Here is a 26272-nt window from a genome sequence, read left to right as displayed (position 1 = left end):
GTCATATATTTGTGAGGCTTAGCAGTTTACTTGCCCCTTATTTAACACCTTGAAAATGTGGTATTTGAAAAATGAAACTGGCAAATTCAGTTGAAAAAAAGGTTTGTCATTTATGAAGATGATTTGTCAATGTTGAAAATGACAAGTGCTAGCTAAATCACTGTGTATACAATTATACTATACATGTAGATCTGTTTTTACTTGTAGAAGGCTTTGATGATGCTGTTGAAGAAAGGGTTATCAATGAAGAGTACAAGATATGGAAGAAAAACACACCATTTCTGTATGATCTTGTTATGACACATGCCTTAGAATGGCCAAGTCTTACTGCACAGTGGTTACCTGATGTCACAAGGTATATTGATAATGGTCATTAGTTTGAAAAGTTATCTAATTTGAGACAAGTAAAATTGACCAGCTTAGGCAGTCTGGACAAGTGGTTGAAGAAGAATTTAAATTAAAGTTCGAAAAAGATTTCATTCAACAGGGGCTGCTCTGGCTTCCAAAATTCTGTCGCCAGAAAAATCGCCAGTTACCGTTTTATGTCGCCAATTTTCAGAAATTAGAGCTGGGGGTGGGGCCAAAAAAAATTATACCTTTTTTTTAAATATGACAGTATTAAGACCACTGATGAATTATCTTTGTCAATTCATCAAAATAACCTCTCCATTCATGACATACATGTACACAAGATTCACTCTTGATGCATGAATGAAGCAGGTTTTTAGCTCAAGTCTGTCACTTTCATATGCATAAAATAATGAAGTACTACTCCAGAAACAGGTATTTTATTTCTATCTAGGACTTTATTACTTTTCTCATATAGTCCCTGATTTTATAGGATTTTCACCTTTGTCCTTCATGGTCTAATTTATCTTACAATATAATTTGATTTTTTTTTTAATTTAACAAACGGGATTCTTTCTTTTTTTCGTGATTAAATTCTAACAAACTACATTTTGTACCATGGACCATTAATTGTGTCCCTGTTTAATTATCTTGGTATCAGAATAGTATTTCCTTAATTAGATTTTGGGAATCCCTATTCTATTTGTTTACCTATTTTCCCACCAAGAAGTCACATGGCCAAAGTGTAAACAAATGTCATCCATTTTCTTTCATCAATTCTTTAATTTCTAAGTGTTTAGACACTTCCTGATGGGATAATCGTTGTTAATTGGATTTAATTTATTCTGTTATTAGGTAAGTCTTTTTCTGAATGTATCACATGGTTAGACAGGGCTGTGAAGCTTGTATGTAGCCACGTGCACATGGCCATATGTGTTTACCTTTGACCAGATGATGAGAGTTTTGATTGGCACAATAATATATTTACATTTGATTGACACCTCCCATGAGGATATTGTCAGTCATGGTCATCTGGTCTAATTACCCTTAATTGCTCTCAGTCGTAAATTGGTCATGGTCAGTTAACTCTGACCCGGTACCAACATAATTTGATAATAAGAGAAAATATCCCTTGCTGATAAACTTCCTGTCAATTTTATTATACAAAACTTAGGCGCCAATAAAATCGCCAATTGGTTATTTTTGTAGCCAGATCAAATAAAAAATCGCAAATTGCGACATTGGCAAAGCCCAGCGCGACCCTTGATTCAAGGTCCTATTGTGGACTAAATCGTGTTATAAACATTATTGCCATTAAAGAAATAATTTACTTATCTGTCTTGTTTACTATATATAATGCAATTTTTTTGAAGTATGTACATGTAGCTTTGGTAGACTTACGTAACAATTTAAAACGCCCTTGTCTGTTGATTAATGAAACCTGCAACCACGCATTTCACATTCATTATGTTTACCACAGATATTTTGGTCAGGTTGCACTCGTATAAATTATCTTACAGAATGGCAAATGTTGGGCGGGTGGCGAAAATATTTTTGTAACATTTATATTGGCAACTACAGTATATATCACAGTCACTAGATATTTGATACACAACTTCAGTATAGGGTCTCATATCATGGCATGCGAAATCCATTTGTAGCACTTCTACTATCAGTTTATGGCATTCTGGCCATTTTGGTCTTTGACCCGTTTTCTTGATCATGAACAAACTAGGCAACACAAAATATACTTTATTTAGCAAAACTGTTTAAAAAAATCTTAGTTACAGCTTTCACTGGTGAGGTACCCTGGAATGTTTGTACCTGTAAATACAGGTACATTTCCAGTAAAATCATTATTGTTATTTTTACAACACACAAGTACAATTGAACGAAAAAAAAGACGGAATCCAATACTTCCCCATTACAGATTCTGTTAAAGGTTGAAATGAATTAATGGGGCGTGACTTTTGACTGAGTTTTAGGCCACATAAGATAACAGGTGTTCATGTCATGTAACTCTTCAAGTGGACTTTCCTAGGTACATTGTACAGTATAAGATCTTGAATGTTTATTAATTTTGATCCTGGTTTTGTTTACTTTTCCTGTTTAGACCAGATGGAAAAGATTACTCACTTCACAGACTCATTCTAGGAACACACACGTAAGTTAAATGAAGTTTGTATTGAATTTGAATTCTTCAATTTTTGAAATAGGAATTTAAGATGCACAGACCTGCAGTTTTTTGTAGAACTACATGTACTTTCTACTTTGTCTTCAGTTCAGATCTTCATTCCCTTCATTCAGGACTGAAAAGTAAAAAATATCACTTAGCAAACTGTTGTGTATTCACTTGAGGAATATCAGTTTCTGTTTATATTACCTTAATTGATGATAATTCATTTTTACTTTTACATGAAGACACAAATGCAATCAGAAATGAGTATTAAGAGTTCTAATCTATGTATTCATTTTGAAAGTTCTTGCATGATTTTAAATATTTGGCCTTTTCCTCTATTTTGATCATGATATGTTAATTTTGAAATAGTTAATTTTCTTCTTTATTTGAAAACTTTACTCTTCATGATGGTTCTGTCTAAACCAAACCACATTGTAGACTGAAGTGAATGAAATATTTGTTGGAATCAGGCTGATTTATGGGTACATATAGGGGTTCAAATTTACTTCCAAAAGTGATAGTTCCTAGACTTTTTGCATTGTACATGAAAAGATCACCAGAAGAAGGTGAATATTCTCAATAAGAGTAAATGTAAAGTATAACAGGTCCAGGACAAAGTAAATGAGAAGTTCATGGTCCCTGACCTCGGCCAGCACTAATTTGAAGCTCTGGCCCTGACATATAATCAATGGCATTGAAACTGATATGGATCAGTTTCACTGCATAGGTTCAAAGTAGTGCCCAAGGCTCAGGTCCCTCAATTTCTAACCTGGAACCTTGGAAATTTCATTAATTTTGGTCCTGGACCTTCAATCCTTTTTCTTGACACTATATTGAGGACTTGGTTTTCCTCAATGAGACACCTGATTTCAAACTTAGAAAAGTTCAGGACTTTTCACTCTTAAAGGTAAATTTGACACTACACTGGAATATATATGTACAAGTAATATGATCTAATATTTCAAAGTTATTTGAAATGACAAAAATACTTTGAGAACTCCCAAACATTTATGTATTTTGAATTCATTCTGTGTTAAAAAGCATGTTTGAAAGTTTAGACAGATTCACTCTATTTTTTTTGGAGAATAAAACAATTCAGTGAGATATTGACATCCAGCTAGTATTGCTAAATATACATGTATGCAATGATCACATGTTAAGACTCGTATGGATATATTTTATACATGTGTGTCATCTATTTCAATTAAATACATGTAGATGATAGATGAATTCCACTAGTTACACAGGGATTGCAGAGTTGAGATGCATTATATTATATTATTGATAGTTCAGGAATTTTAAACCAAATTGCACTGCAGTCAAACATTTTTCTTTTCCATTGAACACTTGAATATTTAGTTTTACAGCTAGTTGAAATAGACCAGTTCCAATTTCAATACAAACTGGGTACTTTGCATATGTAAATAGCTTTCTAGGTAGAAATCTGCACTTCATTATTAATGTGTCCTACTAAATCACTACTGAACACCTGTGTGATCTATTGGATACTGTCTTAAGTTTGAATAGCAGTCAGTTATGATGACCTTAACCTTGAAGTCAGTGTGTTTGGGCAAGCTTGTACTCTATGTTAAAATTAGAACTTATCTATTCTACTTGCTGTAATGTACCATATTTTGGTGTGGACAGTGCACATTTGTGTATAATGCACAGGGTGGTTTTTCCATTGAAAATTGATGTAAAAACTTTTTTAGCGATGTATGTATGTATTGTACGTGGTGAAAATAGCATAACCTGTTAGAACCAGAGACATTTCTGGCTTTAATTTATTTGTAAATAGAAGGGACCATTTCATTTGTTTTGTGTTTTAATTTCAATAAAGAATATTGTTGTTGTTACTTTTTGTATTTATCTGTTTTGTCCGTGTTTATATGTATTCATGTATATGCGTAACATAGACAATAGCTGAAATTGTCAGCTTGGACATATGTTTTGATTACCTTTGAAAGGTTTCTATTGAGAGTAAATATGGCATGTGTGTCAATAGCTCGGCCAAGCGTGATAGTGAGATGCAGAATTTTCTCCGATGTGTGTCAGGGATACATAAAGGGTTTATGTTTAAAGTTATTAGTTTTTACATGTATGTTGGATAAGGATTTTGATATTAGTTCACTGAAAAAAGGAAGCCAATATTTTCAAAAAGTAGAATGTCCAATAGCTATGAAGTAGAGTTCAATATGATGCATGAATAACAATTTTTTTTTTTTTAAACAAACTACTTTGTCCAATGGAAATATTTTAGGGCCAATATGTCCAAGATTTTGTTATTCAGTAATTAAATTATTTAAACTTTGTGTATTTTAAAGCAAAAGTATGGTGGTTGTGAACATAATCTGATGTGTTCTTTTGGGAGGAAATAAATTAAAACCAAATTCTGTTCAAGAAGATTTTATTGACAATCTATGCTTACAAAGGTAACAAGTCAACAAAAAAACTCAAGAAAAATGCATAAATATGCTTTGGCCACTCACAAGTGGTCACTGATTCAGTGTTGACTCCCACAAGGTCATTAATTTTTGACAGATCTTAGGTCTGTAAAAATGTGTTGAAACGATGTACGGGTGTATTATACGCATCCCATGTTCTGAAATTAGTTTCCTGGAAGAAAAAAAAGTGTGCACAATACACACCAAAATACGGTATATGTACAAATGTAAATGTAAAGAAAAGGATAGAGTAGGAAAGAAATTGTTTCTATACCTAAATCTTGTTTCATATTTAATACTTATTAAAATTAAATTTAACTTCATCAATTCTATTCTGAGATCTTAGTTACTGTACATGTATGTTTGGCAAAGGTGGTCAGAAAATTTGATGTATATTTATTTGTGAAAACACAAAAAAACATGTTTGTTTAATGTTGTTATATATTTTCGGTATTCTTTATGTGTTTATATATTTTTATTGTTTCAGTTACTGAAGAAACCCCTCCCTGGTGGAAAATTATTGTGTGTAATAATTGCATGCTCAACTTAATAGTAGACCCTTTGAATATTGTAACAGATGTGCATGCATTTTTAATGAAATATAAAATAAAATAGTTTCATTATATTTTTTATTAAATTTTTTAATGACATCTTGATTATAAAGCTGTGCAGCTAAAAATAGCGTTCCTTTTCTGTTTAAAATCCCAGTACAATATCTTTTTCCCAAAAAGGGATCACTTTGAAAAAAAGGACATAGCTGTTCAATCAAATCGTTGCCTTGGTTAAATTGTTTAATTTTGGATGTGAAATTTTCTTGTAAGTATGGCATGATTTTTATGATTTTTTGTTGCACTTTTTTTTTCAAAATTGAATATGAAAAATACTTCATGTATTTATGATATCCATAAGTACATGTACTTTTGCATGTTTGTGCACATCATGATTTAATTAACACTATTGAAAGGGTCTGTTTGTTTGGAGGTTGTTAATTTGTGTGGATTAACTTTTAAAAAAGTGAATTTGTTTCCAACAATTAATGAATATTTTTTTCTTTTTTTCCCCCAAATAAAGGACAAGGTAAAAATATATACCACATGTAATATAGAAAAAGATTTTTTTAAAAATCCATTATGGAGTGGGTTAAAGATATTTGTTTTCATTTACATTTTATTTACTTATTCTTTTATTTTTTTTTTTATTTTTTGTAATTTAGTTTCATTGTTTTTCAGTTCTTTGCTCCTATGCTAATGGTTCATAATTCAAAGATTTTTATCAGTTTAATTTTCGGCATTTTGTCTTCAATCAATCTAAAATGTATTGTTAAAATTAAAAGTGGCGGTACCTTGGCCTTTATTAATTACAGCTCGGATGAACAAAATCACCTGTTGATAGCCAGTGTTCAGTTGCCGAATGACAATGCACAGTTTGATGCTTCACACTATGACAGTGAAAAGGGAGGTAGGTGAAATGAGCACCAGAAAATTAAAGAAAATAAGATAAATTTGCTGACTGAGAATGGTGAAATAACTTCTGAGTGAGTTGAAAATTAGGTGGTTATATGAGGCTATCATTCTAAATTTAATTGATTTGTTCTCCAATGAGGATAGAGGGCATTTAATTTTATCTTATTCTTTGCTCTCAAATAAATGAGGGGATGTTTACATTTTTCATGACCAGATAAAAATTACTATTAAGGTGCTATCAATTTTTGTATTCATATTTGGTAGGCAACAGTAGAATTGGTAGTGAAGCACCCTCTAAAGAAATTACCTGAGTACCAAGAAATTGTTTTGGCCTTGCTAAGTTTCCACAAACTCTGGTGTTTCTTATATGCAATTTAATTTTCTTGCTTGTTCCTAAAACTAGATGCTACAAAAAATGTATTTTGATCACATCAGTTTATAAAAGAGTGTCAATGTGGCACAAGCACTTGACTTGTAGTTTCAATGCAATATTTTTTCTCAATTTTTTCCAGAGTTTGGAGGTTTTGGTTCAGTAAGTGGAAAAATAGAAATAGAAATTAAAATTAACCATGAAGGTGAAGTAAACAGAGCCCGTTTCATGCCACAGAATCCATGTATCATAGCAACAAAGACGCCATCTAGTGATGTACTGGTTTTTGACTACACAAAACATCCATCTAAACCAGGTGAGTAAGATTATTGGATTAAATTCATGTACAAGTACATGTATTAGAATATCTTATTAAGATGGGCTCTCTTTACAAAGATGCTGTATGAGGACTTGAAATTGTTACTTTTTATAATTGAAGCTTCAAACTTGTTTTAGTTCTACAACCAAAATCAGTTAAATGACACATACGAAATAAAAAAATTTGTATTAACAAAAATCATTTTATTATTATTCCAAGACCTTTGATAAAATCGTAATTTACTATATCTCAGTGTTTCGCAAAAGAGGAGCACCAAATGACTACTGTAAACGTATTAATTTTTGCAGTGTACTATTTTACACTATTTTTGGTGTGGACAGAACAGCGCAAAAATTAGTACTAGCGACATTGATATTTATTGCTTTATAACTCCAATCATTTTTTGTACAGGTAAACCGCAAAAATTGATTCCCGTGAATATGTTCTTTTGACAGAATCCTTGAAAATTAGCAACCATGAAAATTAATAGGTTTACAGTATGTACATGATGATTAATATGCCCCTCAAAGATTGACCATAATTAGGTGATTTACTAACCATTCCTTCAATTTCTATTTATTAAACAAATGGTCTAGTATATAAGATGTGTAATTATTTATTCATTGGCCTACTATGAACCAATCTCTAGACAAATTGCATAACCAACATCTGAAATTTAGATATTTTCTTTCCCGGGCAATTAAAAACACCCCTTACATAATATCAGTTGAAAAAAGTACAAATTAATCTGAACAGGATTTGTTTTGTTATGATTTTGATGTAGTATTGCAGACTAATACTATTTACAGTAGTATAATGTAGGGCAGTTTTCTATATAGAGAGCTATTTATATTACTCAGTAGCCCACCTAAATTTGTATTGAAATTGGAAATGGTCATTTTCAACTAGCTGCAATATGTACTATTAACTCCTTATTTTACTGACAACCAATTTAACAGTTGTATTTTCTTAGTGAAAGAACTGATTTGAAGCAAACACGTGCAACTTTAACTTACGGTCTATAAATAACCAATTTCGGTATCCTGTCATTTCAACAATATTTGGAAGCGGGAAGCATCGTTGGAAGATAATATATGATCCAGAATTATTGAACCGCGTAGTTCATAAGTTTTCATATGGCAATGGATTTAACCGCATATTTAACCTTAGTTCAACAATTTTGACTACGATTAGTTCCGTTATTATATAATAACAGTAGCATACAAATTGTAAATTAAAATGATCATGAAAATCGAGTACTTGCAAACTACTCATTTTACTAATGGGTTTCTTACGTAATAATTCTAAAAAAAAAAAAGAACAAAGTATTTTAAACCTATAACTATAAAAATGCTTTGAGTGTGTCAATTTCTAATGCAAATTTGATAAATGCCTTTGTAATATCGTCAACCAATCAATGTGTTTCATGTTTTTTCAAGAGGTGTGTCCCTGTGTTTTGAGCATAGTATGAGGTAAATTGACATTTCGTTGACACAGCAACAATTATCGATCGACGAACAATGTGCTTTATTTGCACAGATAATAAGAAGAGTAATAATATATGAAAGTATTTAAAATTCGACACTGTCAAATAAAAAACATGTAATTTTAAGAGACATATAGAAATATAAAATTATGTTTTCTTAAATTTTTCATAACCATTGACGTTAAATCATTTTTCGAGACTTTTTAATTAAAATTTATTTATATGTAATTCCCGAAAATCTTTGCATATTATTAATAGTTATTAATCAAATGCACTTTGAAAATGGATTTCTTTTAAAGTGATTTATTTTGAAATCTCTTAATTTTTTAGAATCTTCTGAAACTTTATTCCAGAAACATTATTTCATTTTCGAAATATCCATAGTGAGTTTATGAACATTCAAATTGGTGAATGACACAAGGGCAATCATATTCTTATTTCAATAAATAAATGTTCATTGTTCTTGTAAAATCATGCTCGATACAAGTATTTTTTCTTTTTACTAAATGTAATAATCTTGTAAAGTATTAGTGATTTTCATATCATAGCCACCTAGAAATAAAATTAATCAATGTGTTTACAAGGTAAACTTAATTAGTCAAATCAGTATTATCCGTGTAATGTCACTACTTAGTACCCAAGCGTGTCACACTCAGCCAATATACAGGAAGTGGTCGATTAACTGCTAATTAATGAGAAGGAATTGTTCGGTAATATTTAGATTAAAGAATAAAAAGAAACCTAATTTAATGTTTTATGATTACAGAAGTGTATTAGGGACATCTAAAGTTTTATTTTTAAATCAAAATTTCGACATTTAAAATCCCTGATAAAATATGAAATAGTGTTTGAATCCCCCAGGTATAATCTGATAAAAAAAAATTAAATTCTTCTAGTATGAATTTTACGACTAACTATAAATAGAATAAATTAAACTCATTGGTATCTTTATTTACACTGGTGTGTTGACTTGGTAAGCCTTTTTCTGAAAATTTCCCAATATATTTTAATACTAAAACGGGACAAAAATGATTTGGAAAATTTTGTATTTTTGCGATACTTTGTCTTTCACTTGTAGTTGTTGAAATGGATACATATTAAATTATCATAGTTGAGAGTATTATTCAGATTTTAGCATATTTAAATTTCGTAACACCAGCCCACAGTTGTTTCGATTTTATTTTTGAATGTCATGAAGGTTGCACTCATCGTGTATCTCGTTTATTTTTTTACGGTTGTTGGAAAAAAAAAATTTTTTTTACTCCTCAATTGTAGCACACACATGCTCAAAGGTCTAATTATGATTAAATCATCTACATGAATATGTCTTCTGACTTACATGTACATGTCGTTTGCTAATACGCACCGGTTAACTGTCCAGCTTCAGTTCACAATACTTTAAACCACACCCTTAATATTCCTGTAATTTATTACCTGTTAATCAACGTTACTGCATCTTTACTGAAAACTACACCCTTGATATTTTATTTAATTGATTACCTGTCAATCAAAGGTCTGAGATAGGACACCTGCATCTTTAGCCACTCTGAGAAATTGATGGCAACATAATGCAGTGCTGTAAAGGGGGATGCAGTTTTAAATAGTTTCTTCTTTCAAAGGGACTGCACATCCAATCTTGGCTGATTTTCTCGAAGAATTTTAAATATTATTAGCAAAAGGAGGGTGCATTTTTTCTATCACATGGCCGTTAAAATATTTGTCTCAGAATTTATCTTGTAAGATTAGTTGTTGTTTCATGTAAGTTATGTTGAAGTATACAGTATTTCTGAATATATTCTAATCCAACTAGTAACACTTGATTAACGTTGAATCAAAATTTCTACTATAACGCAATTTATTTTTTGACAAGTGATAGCGCTGCACTGTATTAAAACCTGCCGCTACCGTTAATTGATTAACTGTTAGTTAAAGAGTTCAGATGGTACCTATCAAAGGTTACCAGGATTTCCTCTATTTATTCAATTTGTTGGCAAATGCTCACGTTTCTCTGCTTTAATCCCGCCCACAGGTAATTGATGATTGTCAATTATATAGAGGCTCAATGGACACCTATGAAATACTGTTACCGATAGTTCACACAATTAGATACGCTTCTTATAATACAACAGGACCGTAATATTTATTACGTAAGAATGAGTTTTAACTCTGAACGCTTCTTATAATACAACAGGACTGTGATATTTATTACGTAAGAATGAGTTTTAACTCTGATTCCTGTTAATACGAAACAAGATTTAAAAGTGACCACCAGAATGCATTGCCCATGCCCACCGCGGGAAGAGGGAATTGTCAAAATAGTCGTTAGCCGTAGTGTTAGTTAGTATACAATCACACATCATTAGTGATTAAGGGCTAGTGATTCTTCACATAGATGACATACTATGAGGTGAAATGTTGCATGAAATGTAACAAATATTCAATATTGCTGCAATTAAATTTCAAAATTCTATTAAATTAAAATAAATATTATTTCCTATATTACAATCACAACTTTTGCAAAATGTCTTGTACTGTTGAAGATATTGAAAATTTTTAAATTATTGAAATTATAAGGGAGGTAAATGACATTTTAAATAAACTGGCAAGTAGTGATTGGGATTACCATGCGCTGTAGACGCACGGGGCGACAGTAAAAAAGGCATGAACGTGTCTTATAACAATGTTTTTATTTGCTGCAGGCGGATGTTTTGATCGAGGTGATTTGAAGACGGGGAATGAAACGGTACTTTGCCAATTTTTTAGATTTTGTATTCTTGATCTCTTATGCATTTGAAAGAATAATAATCATTGTTTTAAAGAATAAAAATAATTTGATAATATCAGAAAAGCGTGGACTGGCGGTCCCATTTGAAATTGAAAATGCTACCAAAGACATTTTTCAAGCTAGACCCAAAACAGAAGAAATTATCTTTTTCAAAGCCTAAAAAATAATGATCATAACCAGAATAAAACTGCAGTTATTGTAGAAACTAACTTGGCAGCTGGACAAGATTATGAATCCCCTATAATAAATATTAATAATTTTGGAGTCATATTATCTGGTCCTGAAGCATCCAAAAAAATTTTTACAAAATCTGATTGCATCCAAACAAAAAAAAATAGACTCTTTCTTATCATTTGTGATTAACTACTTTAATAGCCAAGTTAGGGTCTAACTGATGGGGGTTCTGTTGACTATGATAAAGCACTAGACAATACATTAGTATAAAAACTCAAACAAGAGAAAAGAAAAGTGATTTGATGTGACAATTAATTGACACGTTAATTGTTAACTCTTAACAAACACTTGATCTGCAGTGTAAATTAAAGTTTGTTTATGCTACATTTGGTCTTCAATACCTACGTTTAGCTGGCCTTATCTGCTATACCAAATTTTTTTCTTTTCTTTTTTTTTTTTCAGAATGGCCCATTGAATTGAAGGGTAAGGGGGCCATAGTCCCATTGGCAAAATTTTTAATCCCAATCACTGTAACAAGTGCAACATGAAACTGTTTACACTCATCGTTGCACAAAACTAATACATGTTAACTTCAAAATATTGAGAAATTAATTGTGCAGCAGAAATTATTTATTAACCAATGATTGGCTGTCTATAAAATGGTGATAGATCCGATCGGGATCCATTTTCTACTAATCAATCATCATCCATTACCCCGGATCAGCTGATTGATCACCAATAATTGCCTGAGGTTTACCTGAGGGTTAATTACGACAGGATGTAGTTAATGATGGTGACACTTCTTAATTGGCTTCGGGTAATTTATTAACAAGAGTGTAATCTTAAAGAAACATTCAGATAATTGGAAATGGGCACATTGGGTACTCAATAGGAGCAGAAGGGTGTGATAGGGGCACATTGTCCCTCCATTTTGCCCTAGCTAGGACACTGTAATTGTGTGAATTAAATTAGTACTTAATGTAATGTGGTAATGTAGTTCACTAATTGTAATTCACTTTCAAGCTTCGAACATCACATTAACAATATGTGAAGATGATTTTTGCAACCAATTTATGTAATAAGTTGCTTTTCTGAAGAAGCATTTTATCAGTTACAGTGTTTTAAGTGGGTTAAAATAGTCACATAGTTCACATTCTTATATAAATAAAGTCATTACATACAATCAGTCAAATAGTAAAATTTCTTTTTCACTTTGAAACCTCTCATCTCTTGTTTTCCTCAATCTGGGTCTTAAATTTAAAAAGTTTCAGCACTCTAATATGTCATCAGTTTGATGGCTTGTTTAGGCTTCGGCTGATTTAGTACAAGGTAATGTAATTCACATAGAAATGGTGGACAATGATAAAAATACAGTATTTTTGTAATTTACTATATTTATCAACTTCGCACTTTCTGACTCACTGGATCATTTCAATAAAAGGAAAACATAATGACAAATGGATATTTTTGTAAATCATCATCCTCTCCTTGGCATTAGTGGTTAGGACATGGCTTTTTTCAATACCACTGTCATATAAAATACCACAATTTTTAAAACCATATGAGCGAATTCTTCTATTCATTTTGCATTTTTACAACTAATGAATTATATGAAACAGAAATCAAAATAATCAATGCTAAGCTCAAAAATTTACTCAAAGAAAAGTGAAGTCTTTGGACATTAATTTCGATCATGGTCCCATTTAAGTGATTTTGGCTGTCTAGACTTTTGAATGTAAACTGGTTACTTCATTCTCTTAACTCTACCATCAGACAGTTATACATGATATATCAGTCTTGGAGTATTTTTCCCTTTCTTATTTGTTTCAAATGAAAGTGCTTTCATTGGACTTTGTTTTACAGATCCCAGTGGAGAGTGCAATCCTGAACTCAGATTAAAAGGACATCAAAAAGAAGGGTATGAATTTATTCTCACCATCTCTGGTTTAAAAGTGGGTTACAGTATACATGAACCCAGTTAAAAAGGGTATAAAACTTCACAAACAGTCCTCGAAATTACAGTGGTCAGGAAAAAATGTTCATGCACTGCAACAATTGTTTTTGGTCTCAACATTTTTCTAATAACTGGACAGTATCTTTAGTAAAAGTGAGTACCACAAGTTACCATTGCACCAAAGGACATCTTGTTATGCATGACATTAAATCCCTTAAAATTAAGTCATTTCTTTTTTATTTTTATTTTCTCATTTCATTATATTAAAAACTATTACTTAATGTATTTTTTGGTAGATATGGATTATCCTGGAACCCAAATCTGAATGGACATTTGCTCAGTGCATCAGATGACCATGTAAGTTTTATGTGGTTCTATTAATTTTTATTCCCACCACATGTAGTTATGAGGTGTTATTTGATACCTTTTGAAAAGTTGCATCCCCTGACGGTTTTCCAGATGATAACTTGAAACAGCATGAATGAATTTCTTTAAACTTTGTGCAGTTATTTAGTACCATAAAATCCAGGTTCAGTTTAATTTTCAGCAAATCAAAAATGAAGTTTCAAGATTATTTGAAGATAGGCTATTTTGAAAGTTTAGCCATCCCCGTTTTTTTTTCGTCATTACATGGCTGAGTATCACTTAAAGGTAAAGACCACTTTTGTATTAAGTTAGGCTCTTATGATAAATCATACCCACGTAAACAAAAGTAAATAACCTTTAATGCAACTTGCACTTTTACAAAATGCTCAAGGCTATGCAAAGGTCGAAATCTTGAAATATCAGTGGATGGCCATCTTGCAGAACTCTCCTATCTGAAGGAAGATCATAGCCAGATTTTATTGATTTTTACCGATAGCTTCTGATTGACTGGTGACGTCACTAAGTCCGTTTGATACTGATACAAGTTCTGCAAATATGTAAAAGAATATTCCATAAATTTTTCTACAATCATGTTTATCTAATCACCAAAACACAATGACTTGTCAAGTTTACGATTGCACGAATGATAAAAGAGAAATGTTCTAAAAGTTTGTTTTTTTTTTCCAGCAACACAAACATTCTTCGGAAGTAGCCATAAGATTTTCCTTGCAAATACTTGTCATCTGGCTGCAAATCCTGTTGTTCATCAATGATGTCTGACATTTGCTTACATGCTGTGCCTCAATCTCTTCTTCTATTAACTTTGGGTTGAAATTGTAGGGGAAAGTCCCAAATTTGCAGTTTCTTCGGACATCGTAATCAATTACCTATTTACTTTCACTTTACAAACCGACTTTGTGATGTCACAGTTCAACCGATCATGGTGGCACCTATAGGTTCGGGAAATTCAAATTTCCTAATTAGAAATCTCGATTAATTAATTAAGAAAAGGAAATTATTTCGTTTCTATTTAATTTTCATGAATATTTAACAGATTAGTTTTGATATTTACGACTTGCACAATAACATGGTCTTCTCTTGAACCATGAAAATTGATTTATTCAACGGGTCATAGTTTTCCTTTCCTTGTTTGTCTACCCCGGACTTGCCTTTTTATGAGCAACTCGGCGGGTGTTTCTAGAAAAACAGAGGACACTTACCCTGGTCCATGCTCCCAGTTTTTAGTGGAGTCCGAGTTGCTCATTTGCTTCTGTAACTTTGTAGGCATGATTTTAGTTACTTTATGTTCTTTGTTGTGTATGTCTGTTTTCCATGTTGGGTCTTTGTCCCTGGATTACATTCTTTTGATTACCGCTATAACCTTGGTTCCCTTGATTACTCTTTTAATTTTCCATTAATGCCCTATTTTTCTTTATATCCCCTGCAAACAAAGTTTGGGGGTATATATAGGAATCACCCTGTCTTTCCATCTGACTGTCCATGTTTCTTGTAAGGGCAACTCCTTAAATGGTCAAGGGATTTTGATGAAATCGCATAGGATGGTTGGGTATCATATGTAGATGTACATGAAGGAACATAATTACCTAAAGGACTCCAAAGGGAGGTAATCTCAGTGTTCTAGGATTCCACTTTTCCGTGGCAAGTTGAAAACTTCATATGCTTGTTTTGTTAGGAAAGCAGTCATTGACTGTGGGAAAGTTGATTTTATATGGATTTTTCCTGAGGAAAGCTCAATTTCTGAAAAATCCTAGAACATTGAATCTTAATTACGAGAGTGAACTAAGATTTTGATTTGTCCAACTCATCAAGGGGGTAAGTTTTGTTGAAACTGAAGAGGCCCAGAGGAAAGTTTAATTGCCCTTTCTGACATGTAGAACAGAAAAAAAATTCCAAAAATAGGTTGCCCAGTGGGCTCTGACAATAACTTGCCAATCATGAAATCTGCTTGCCAAAGGCCAGTTGGAGAATGCTTATTTTGGCCCCTGAAAGCATATCTTTCTTTATTATATTTCCACTGTCCGTCTATTTATACCTTGTCATCAATGCTTTTTTTTTTTAATGTTATAGGTTGGAATCTCCATTATTTCATTTCTGATTTAATTGAAAAGTAATTGTATTTTCATACTTTTTAAGGCCCAAGATGATTTCTTTTGACAGTGAAGTAAAGGTTAACATCAATCAATTTCAGACAATATGTTTATGGGACATTAATGCTACACCCAGGGACACAAAGTTGGTGGATGCACAGACAATATTTACAGGACATACATCAGTAGTAGAGGTAAGAGACAACTTCTGCATCAAATTTTGAGAAGATTTTGGCAGGATTATTTTCAGTAATGGCTTCATAATGGCTGCTTAACAGTATTTCATGATGGAGTACAGCGATATAACGTACCACCATATATCTTACTATTTTGCCCGACGATACAATACACAATATGAGTGGGGTTGCTTACAATACTAATGATAATGATATCTTTTGAGAATGTACAAAAGTAAGGTGTATCTTTTATTCAAGCATTAATTTGTCATCATGTATTGAATTTGGGGGAAAAAAATAACCTTTATTTTCATGCTGTGTGAGAAAATCGTGTTCTATGTTATTTATTCACATAAGTGTCGCGTCTTCGTTAACAATTATATAAAACTCTTCTTCTCTGACACTACTTGACCAATTGAAACCAAACTTGGTATGGATGTTCCTTGGGGTATCCTGCATAGAACTGATGTGGGGATTTTGCTTCATCAAAAAACATGGCCACTGTTACTAAAAATAGAACATTGGGGTCAAACAGTAGTTTTTCACATATACCTCCTAAACTGTTAGGTTTAGTTAAATTCTGACATGGATAAAAGTGTTCAGCATGATCTTTCTCTAGTCAAATTTTGGTTTTAATCCGTTAAGCCATGTTGGAGTTATTGCCCTTTAAAATGATTTTTGCTATTTTTTTTATGTTATTTCTTTCAAAAATCTTCTCCTCTGACATTATTCGATCAATTGGAACCAAACTTGGTACAAATGTTCCTTGGTATGTCTTGCATAGCACTGATGTGGGGATTTTTAATCCGTCAAAAAAGCATGGCAGCAGTTACTAAAAATAGAATAGGGGTCAGTAGTTTTTCGCATATATCTCCAAAACTGTTAGTTTAGCCAAATTCTTTCAGTAGCTGAAATGATCCTTAGTATTAGGACTACAAAAGTCATCAGGGAGCCTGAATCTTGTCAGATGGTTTCTTGTAAGAGTCATTGCCCTTGAAAGGGGAAAAATGACTTTTCAACAGTTTTCAGTCAATATCTTGAAAACTATGATAGATTAAAAGAAACTTTCAATTGTTGAAAAGATCGTATAAGTCCTACCAAAGACATCTTGAGTCAAAATTGTTGGACAACTTATTGGCAAAATTTAACCAGGTGAGCGATTCAGGCTCTTGGGAGCCTCTTGTTTCTTTTTTCCCCTAGCTACTTAAAATAATACTGATATCCCTGTAATTGGTTTAATTGCAGCCATATGGAAATTTGCCTAATGCAACAACCATGCTATGATTCATTTAAGAACAGTTGTAGTTAATTCTATTGAACATTTTTTTTTTTTAAATTGGTTCATGCACAGATAACTATTTAGGTATTTACAAGTTCCAAGAAAGAAATGGTGTCTTGATTATTAAATGATTCAGATGACGCAAATAATTAGTTCTGCATTTTTTCTTAACCATACAAGTTTAATTGTAAAGAAGTATATGTATCACACATAGAACTGAAATACAAGCCATATTACCCAAGCCATGCTCTTCTTAATGTGTGATTAGATGGTTTGGTTAATCTAGAGAAGTTTGTTAAAATTATAACATGCTATTCATTTTCTCTTTTACAGGATGTGGCATGGCATTTACTGCATGAAAGTTTATTTGGTTCTGTAGCAGATGATCAAAAATTACTTATGTAAGTAATTAGGCCTGTTGATATATTTGTCTTCAGTAACTAGGCTGGAGTCAAATAAGTCTTTGTGGGGCTAGTGAACAAATTCTGAGTTCCCTACTCATATTATTTTGGTGTAAGGCTCACAAATTTTATAGCTTTGCCCTTTATGATATGGCAAACTTTCTAGAAATGTTCCAATTTCAGGATTTTTTGTTTCCATTCCGTCTTTTTGTTATATGACTTCATTAACTATTGTACCAGTGGTTATTTCCAGTTTCAAAAACATCAAAAAAGGTAGTTGTGAAGAAAATACTTGTGCTCCTGCCAAGAAAAAGCTGACCAAGTGGTTACAGAACTTTTATTGATATTCTTCTACAATATGAGTGGTTTCTGTTCATAAAATCAGCTTTTTGCAACAAAAATACCCCTTACTGTTTTCATCAGAGATCTACAAATTACATAAAATCAGCCTTCTTATATTTTGTACTAAGTGAGAAAGACTGAACTGTGAAAGTTAATATGATAAATGACCCATCATGTGCCTTGTCGTCCACATATTGTAGGAAAGGTTCAATTGTGTTTAAGGTTTTATACCCCATTCAACTGTTTGGTGGTATATTGGATTTTTAAAAAAAAATTATCCCGGCTCCTAATGGATGGATTTATTTCAAATTCAGTGTGTGGCTTAATATTTATTGAGTGTTGTCTGATATTAACTTCCGGTTTCGTGGGCCATTTTTCACTATATGGAATAAGGGTAAGAACAAAATTACTCAACACTTGTAGGATCTATTATTGAGTCCAGTCCAAAACAAATCTGGCAAAATAGTTTATTACACTACAGGAGCAGCTGGTACTGCAATGTTCCTGACTTGTTACAGGCATTTCAAACAAAGTGGTGGGATAAATATAAGTTCTTCAAGTGCTAAATCTCCCTCTGTCATTGCGGCATAAATACACTAGTGGTGATTTAAATAGCATTTGCATGCTATTACGTCAAAATCAGTAAATCAACGGTTACATCATCACAAAGAACAATTTACAAAAAAAACAATCATTAGGCCGGTTTTTTTTTGTTGTTTTTTTTACAAACTGTTTATAGGATTTTTTTTTTTTTAAATTGGGTCGAGGGGAGTAAATAGAAAAAAATAAAAGTCAAAATCTTGGCGAGTCGATGGAAAAAATAAAAATGAAAGTTATTATTTTTCATTTTTATTATTCTTTTATTTCTTCTGATTATTATTATTATTCTTTTTTTTCCGCCAGGCATTTTGCCAAAGTTTTGGCTGAACGTATCACGACAAGATTTTGACAATTCTAGGACCCTTCGAGGAAAGATTACTGTTATTAAATCTTTGGCACTTCCAAAGATTATACATCTACTTACATCATTGCCAAACCTTAAAGTCACCATGTTGAATGAAATAAATAAATTGTTTTATAATTTCATTTGGGATGGAAAGACTGAGAAAATTAAAAGAAACACATTAATTGGAAATTTCTGTGACGGTGGTCTGAAAATGATACACCTTGAGTCTTTTAGTACATATCTAAAAATGAGTTGGATTAAAAGACTTTTTACTGATGAGCTTGGTATTTGGCAAAAAATTGCCGACAACCAACTTCAAAAGGTTGGGGGTGTTCGACTATTTAATTTGCAGAAGGAAAAACTTCGAGAAGTTGGTAATAAAATTACCAACCCTTTTTGGCGAGATATGGTTAAGGGTTTACATGATATCAAACTGTACAAACGTGCAGGATATTTTAAGTTCAGATATTTTGAATTTTGCATCTCTTGATGATCTCCCTTATTTTATCAAATGGAAATCAAAAGGGGTGACAAATTTAAAAGATTTGATAGACAAGCATACAAAAACATTTTATACTTTTGATAGGATAGGTCAGCTTTGTAATACTAAAAATTTTATTAAATATTATAGTCTTCTCTCTTGCATTCCACCTGATTTAAAAAATCAGTTGAAAGAAGGGTTGCAGGGAATGACTATGTATGATTTTGAAAATTTTACTGTGTATAACAAATTTATTACAAATTTACAGACATGTTAAAGTATTAAATTTGTTTATAAGGATTTTTGTTTTGCCTAATCCTAAAATTGAAGCATGACAAGAAAAGGTAAATATGGAAAGATTTGAATGGAGGAATTTTTTTCTAACTTTACAAAAATGTTGGAAGAATTCCTACCTTAAAACTTTCCAATACAAATTATTACACAGAATACTTCCTACAAATACTTTTTTGTTTAAAATAGGTTTTGTCAACTCTAAGGTTTGCACTTTTTGTAAAAATCATGATGAAACTATTGAGCATGTTTTCTATGAGTGTTGCCATATTCAGGCTTTTTTACACGAATTTTTCGTTCGACTGAAAAGAGTTTTTCACGACATTAATATAGATAAGAAAAACATACTGCTTGGTTATCCAGAATATTCATCGTTGTTAAATCTGCTTGTTATTATTGTTAAGAATTATATTTATAAGTGTAAATTGGATGAAAAACTTCCAAATATAAGTGGTGTAAAGCAAAAAAATTTACATTATAAAAGTCTAGATATGTATAATGGAACACAACGTAATGTTATACATAAAACACAGCTATTCTGGGCCCCATGTGATCAGATTTTTCAATAATTTTCAAATAATATAAAAAAAATAATAGAAAAAGGAGCAAATTTTTTTATATATACTATCTGGGTGCAACTGTGCGAGAGTGTGCAATGAGAGTTACAAAGAGAGTAGAAAGGAGTAATGAATGAATATTAAAATAAAAGGATTAATGATATTGTATATGGTTGAAGCAAGGAAAAGAGAGTGAATGGACATTTTTTTTTAATTGATATATATAAGGATTTATTTCAAAAACATTATATACTTAATATTTTGAATTGAATGATCTAACTTATATTTCTTGTAAAAAATAGTTAGTGTTTTTTTCTTTCTATATTTCAATTTAATACCCCTGTACACCCTAGTCTGGTGGTGCTGTAAGGGTCTCTGTAAAAGCCTGACTATTAAAAAACAATAGCTCCATATCTTTTAGAAACCCCGGGCAGTACTATTTGACAAAGTTTCGAAAAGATTTGAGGTTTCCCTGGTTATGCGATTTCGTGACCTAAAATGAAATTGCTCGGTTGGTCACTAAACTTTTAAACCGTAAGTCGTATAGACTTGGGACCTTCACTGTTGATCTTAAATGATTTGCAGTATGTTTTTGGATTTCTTGGTTCTTTGTCAAACTTTGATAAGATATTTTACCTCATTTGTATGGACATTTCTGAATCTTTATTAGGCACTTTTTTGGTTTAGTTTTTTTGTTTATGTCTTTATAGTATGAGTTATAACTACTGGTAACACGGGATTTACTGTCAAAATATGTATCTATATAGGAAAACTCTCCACCAACATTTCGAACTATATTCGTATACAACCAATTCCATTAGTGGTGTCTTTGCCGGTTTTGGTTATTGAAAATTACCTCTCTTTGAAAATTGGTGCACACGTTGAAAACAACAGTTCTGACAGTAGTTAATGCATTTGTTTAATAAAACTAATCTAAAAAAAGAATATGGATTAAGATTTTTCTAAAGTAATCCAACAATCATGATTTATGTAATGAAAATGTGATAATGGAGTCTCGTGCTCAAGGGTAATCTGTTAGCTGCTTTAATCAGAAACCTTCACTACATTTATTCAAAGCTTCAAATGAATCCATGGATGCATATTTAGTTGTATGACAAATATTTATTTTGTTTGAAACAGTGAACGTAATCAGTATAACATATGCGGTCAAAGCACCGTAACTCCAAATGTTAAGTGGAAAAAATGAATCACGGAAACAAAGAATAATGAAGTTTAAATTTCCTTTTATTTTCTTACAGTTCAAACTATCGCTTTCTACTGCAAGGATAATTTAATTGGAACTTTGTTTTTTGTTGTTGGGACCTCCAGTATTACTTTTTTGTTACCCCCCCTTTTCGTTGATGTGTGCAAAAAGTTGTAATATGTATTCACGTTTTCCGAATTGTTTGATTAATGTGACAAATTAAAATATTTCATTTTGAAAATCATTCGTGAAGTAATAATCCTGTAAAAGATTGTAAGTAATTTTGGGCATTTCTAGTATTCTCACACTTCACCTTTAAAATGAATACAATAACAAAATCCAGTACTGTAAATGAGTAACAATAAATCATGGTGCTGTAACTGGAGTCTTCTGTGTGTGCAAGTTTCTCAGTGAAAATGACGAGTTAATACTTTACAATCAAAGACAACAGCAATACCAATCTAACTGTTTAAGTAGTGTGATCTTCTTTTAATAAATGATAGTATTTGAATGTTGGATGAATAATTTGCTTTTCTAGATTTACTTGTCAATAACTACTACCTATGACCAAAGCTCATACAATACACCCCCCTTGGATTGTTCGTGCACTGGGCTCCATCATTAAACACTGTGAATAAGAACTACATGTGGAAACACACAGTTTTTTTTAATAAAGTACAAATTCATGTAAAACAATAGTGCATAACACTTATAAATGCGGATCGCCTGTGAGTAAATTAACTGGTTCAGCTAGTTAACTGGAAGTGACTGGCTTAAAATACTTTAACATTGTTTTGGGAAAGCATGGGATTTAAAATCATAACTGTTGACCAACCTTAATTACTAATTTACATTTCAACACGGCTCGACGATTGACAGAAAACCAATAAGTATAAATGTTTTAGTGTATATAAAAGCTTAAATATCCAAAATCATTCCATAAATCGGCAAGCCAAAAATGCCAAAAGTATTCTCCAAAATGTTACATTCCTTTGAAAAAAAACGGTAAAACCGTAAATAGGTTAGAAACAAAGAACTTACAGACTGTAACAGTCTTAAATTAGAGAAAATGTGTGATACACACCTGAACTGGCTATCTGTAGTAGAAGCGATAAACCACGCCGCGCACTCGCTGAAATACTTAGTTAAAAATGAATCAACCAATCAGAGCAAGGATATCAACTCAAATGTTATGAACTCGATCTGAGTAAAACACATTTTGAAATAAACTGAAATTAAACTTAAAATACTTAGACTCGAACATTTAACGTAAAACACCGAGGCAAGCTCAAAATGAAAGTTACGACTATTTACATTGTTAACAATGTCACATGACCAAAGCCAAAAATACCTGAACAGTTTGATAAGTAAACAGTAATATTAGAATACCAACTAGCTACTGTCACCTCCGTTACAGTGCAAGAATAAAAAATAGCCGCAATACACATTAACATCTTTTAAACCGAAATATGTTGTCTTCTTATTAATTAAGACAATAAATAAATAATGTGAATACGTTCATAGATGTGTCAGTTTCTGAAAGCTGTCTTTTTAAAAATACTCCCACTACATTATTTTAAGGCGGCATAATACATTCAATTTATAAATAGGCATCTACATTGCCGATTGCCTATGCATCACCTAACATTAAACAAAAGCCTAGCGGGAATATCACGATAATTTAACATGTATTAATAATTTTCAATTGTCATAAAAATAGAAAAATCAAAGTACTCATGTACTGAATCAATTTACATTTACTCTTTCAGTTGCCTCAAAAAATCAAGAACAGAGACCAACTTCTTGGTTATCAAAACATTAAAACAGTCATTGTACAGTAATACAGTAAAGTCACTTTTTTCCGACATTGTTGTCCCAACTTACACAACGGAGGCAAATAATTCACACCTATACGCAGTACTCATATTTGTAGAGACTTAAAGTACGAATTTAGAGTTTACAATCTGAGTTTTATTTTGACCCCATTTGTTCAATACACATTCAAACAATATCTTTACAATGCATGATACTAGGTTAAGTGTTTTTAAGTATTCCATAGAGTGGTGACAATTGAGACCCTTTGCTTTGGAATACTTTATAATTATCTCCCTTCGATTTTTTTTTTATTTTCATGAATATCACAAGTTCATTTTGTTCTCAAATAATTGTATTGATGAAATTGACAGAAAAAAAAGTTTATAACTACACAGTTACTACTGAATTCATCTTTTTCTAAGAATCAGAACTATTTTGCAAATTTGATAATTTTCAAAAACCTTGCCTATTAAAATATATGCAAGAAATAAGTGGTGTCGATCGACCGGTTGGTACAGGTTGTTATACAATGAGCCATCTGCTGTGAGTCAAAGGTACTTTCATATGAACATGATTGCTGTCAGAAGAGAGTTGGTGGGAAAGACCTTTCAATTGTTCTGGAACAATTGACCTTTTTATTGTATTTATTTTTTGTTAAAAAGACTGTTTTTACAATGTAACAGAATACACACAAATTTTTTCTTTTGAAAAGAAGAAGTATAAAATATTTTCGGTGGGTAGATACATTTGTACCCCTTTCCAAGTTTTTGGCTACATTTCCGAAATATTTTGAATGTGTATTTCAAGTCATTTGTAAACATTTCGACCCTTCTGACAATGTATTTTTGCCTAGGTAAATATATCAGAAACCACACCACATTTGATCTTACTGTGACTAATTAGTTATGGTTATTATTTGGAGAATCAGGGTTCTCAGTAAGTTTTGAAGTACATGTAGGTGGAAGAAAATGAAATGTAGATGGCACCATTGAGGGCCGGGAGGCCTAAACCCGAGGGGTGAGAGCCTTAGAGGGGGTATCCCCCTTTCTGGAGGTGGGGGGTCCGTGGGTATTCCCCCGGAAAATTTTGAAAATCTATAGTGCAGGAGGTGGCATCTGAGCTGTTCTGAGCAGATTTTGATCACTTATTCTTGATGCAAATATTCCCATTTTTTTTTTTTTTTTTAGCTCATTTTGCTCAAATTTGAAAATTTATGTGATTTTTTTCAGATTTGCACGACATGGTTTGCTTTGCATGTTGTTTATAACACTAAGCTTTCCAGATTTGAAAGAAATGGGAATATTTGCATCAAAAATAAGTGATCAAAATTTGCTCAGAACAGCCCAGATGCCACCTCCTGCACTATAAATTTGCAAATTTTTGGGAGGGAAAGACACTTTATTTGGACCATAACTTTTTGATTTTTTATATATCTTTCTTCGAAAAAGATATGAGGCCTTCCCCCTCACCATACAAACATTTCCAGGATAGCCCTAATAATTGTGTATACAGTGACTTATTTATCTGCAACTTCATATTGTTTCTTTGTATGCACCTTTTAGTTCTTAGTCACCCTCTGCCTAATGCTAGCTGGCTTGTAGTGTTTATTAACTTTCCTTCTAAATTTCAACTAATTTTGCAATGCTGTGTAACATATTGTGACATGGTCAATGATGACCGGAAATGTTGAATTGCTTCTAAAATTTCTCACATACGGAATCAGTACTGCGTTTGAAAAAAACGGATCACGTCCATTACAAAAGCGCCAAATTAACCATGATTAAAGTTTGTTTATCGTACTACTGATCACAACAACCAAAATGAAGTTATCAAGGAAACTAATAAATACCGCAATCGAAGTTTGCTGTCGCAATTTTTTATGTATGAAACGTGAAATAAACAAACTTTTTTTTTTCAGTTTAATTTTTTTAGCGACAAAATAGCCGGCGCCAATGTCAAAGTAGACTTCGAAATCGCCGATCACCGGCACTTACTGAGAACCCTAGAGAATCATATTTGTATTATATCCTAGGTATGACTGGATGTCGGCATCCTATTGTTATAATGTGTTTTGATAATGGTTTTTTGGTAGGTGAAATGATCTTGATGAAAAGCTGCAGCTGAGATGTGCAGTGTTGTCCATCAATCTTTAGTTTATGTAATTTGATAGTTAAATTTAAAAAGGTCTATGTTGTTTACAATAATGACATGTACATTATTATAATGACCAGTAATCATCAGCTGTCCAAGCCAGATAAAATGGTAATTATAGGCAAGATGTTTACCCAGTACAGTATATAAATGTGATTCCATTAATTTATTTTATTCATAGAGGATAATCTTAACTCTTGGTAGTTAGATAGGAGCGTTTTCTAGATAAGATGATTATTTTGAATTTGCAGTTGGTATTGAAATGGTTACATCAGTATCAATTGCAGAGGTGGGACGTTGAACAACTCTTGCTTTGAAAAATGTAAATAATTTGTGCAGAACTTTTTTTACTGTATTACAAGATATGTTGAGATTTAGATGTTACTTTTAAGCTAATATTGCCCACTGGTGCGTTGGGCAGTTTATGAGAATGTTGTTTGGTTATTAAGCATTTATTTCATAATTATGGAGATAAATATACACGTATTAATCCTTATGAAGCTGTTTGCATATTAAAAATGTGGGACCATGGCAGGACACCTTTGTTATGACAACCGCAGCTTTCTCATCGACAATCTCATCAATTATTTCGTTGACAGATCGGAAAGGATTCATCTGTCTGTATTTCCCAAT

General features: G+C 32.0%; 1 protein-coding gene across 2 annotated transcripts in view; it reads left to right on the top strand.

The window, feature by feature from the left end:
- Positions 1–26272, top strand: part of LOC148613496 (histone-binding protein RBBP4) — a 51397-nt gene that overhangs the window by 12400 nt on the left and 12725 nt on the right. For both annotated transcript variants that reach the window (XR_015923362.1, XM_088586803.1), the window contains exons 2-9: positions 208–355; positions 2462–2512; positions 6335–6429; positions 6947–7120; positions 13432–13486; positions 13819–13879; positions 16098–16190; positions 17785–17852. Coding sequence is in view for 1 of the 2 variants with exons in the window: in XM_088586803.1 (XP_088442929.1) it covers positions 208–355; positions 2462–2512; positions 6335–6429; positions 6947–7120; positions 13432–13486; positions 13819–13879; positions 16098–16190; positions 17785–17852 (745 nt within the window). In the remaining variant the exon portion in view is untranslated. The remainder of the gene's footprint in view (positions 1–207; positions 356–2461; positions 2513–6334; positions 6430–6946; positions 7121–13431; positions 13487–13818; positions 13880–16097; positions 16191–17784; positions 17853–26272) is intronic.

This window comes from Perna viridis, chromosome 6 (genome assembly GCF_037379345.1).
Source record: "Perna viridis isolate PV_CMFRI_1.1 ecotype Kerala chromosome 6, ASM3737934v1, whole genome shotgun sequence".
Taxonomy (NCBI): Eukaryota; Metazoa; Mollusca; class Bivalvia; order Mytilida; family Mytilidae; genus Perna; species Perna viridis.
The sequence above is the reverse complement of the archived record's forward strand: the minus strand, read 5'-3'. Positions and strand labels throughout refer to the sequence as shown.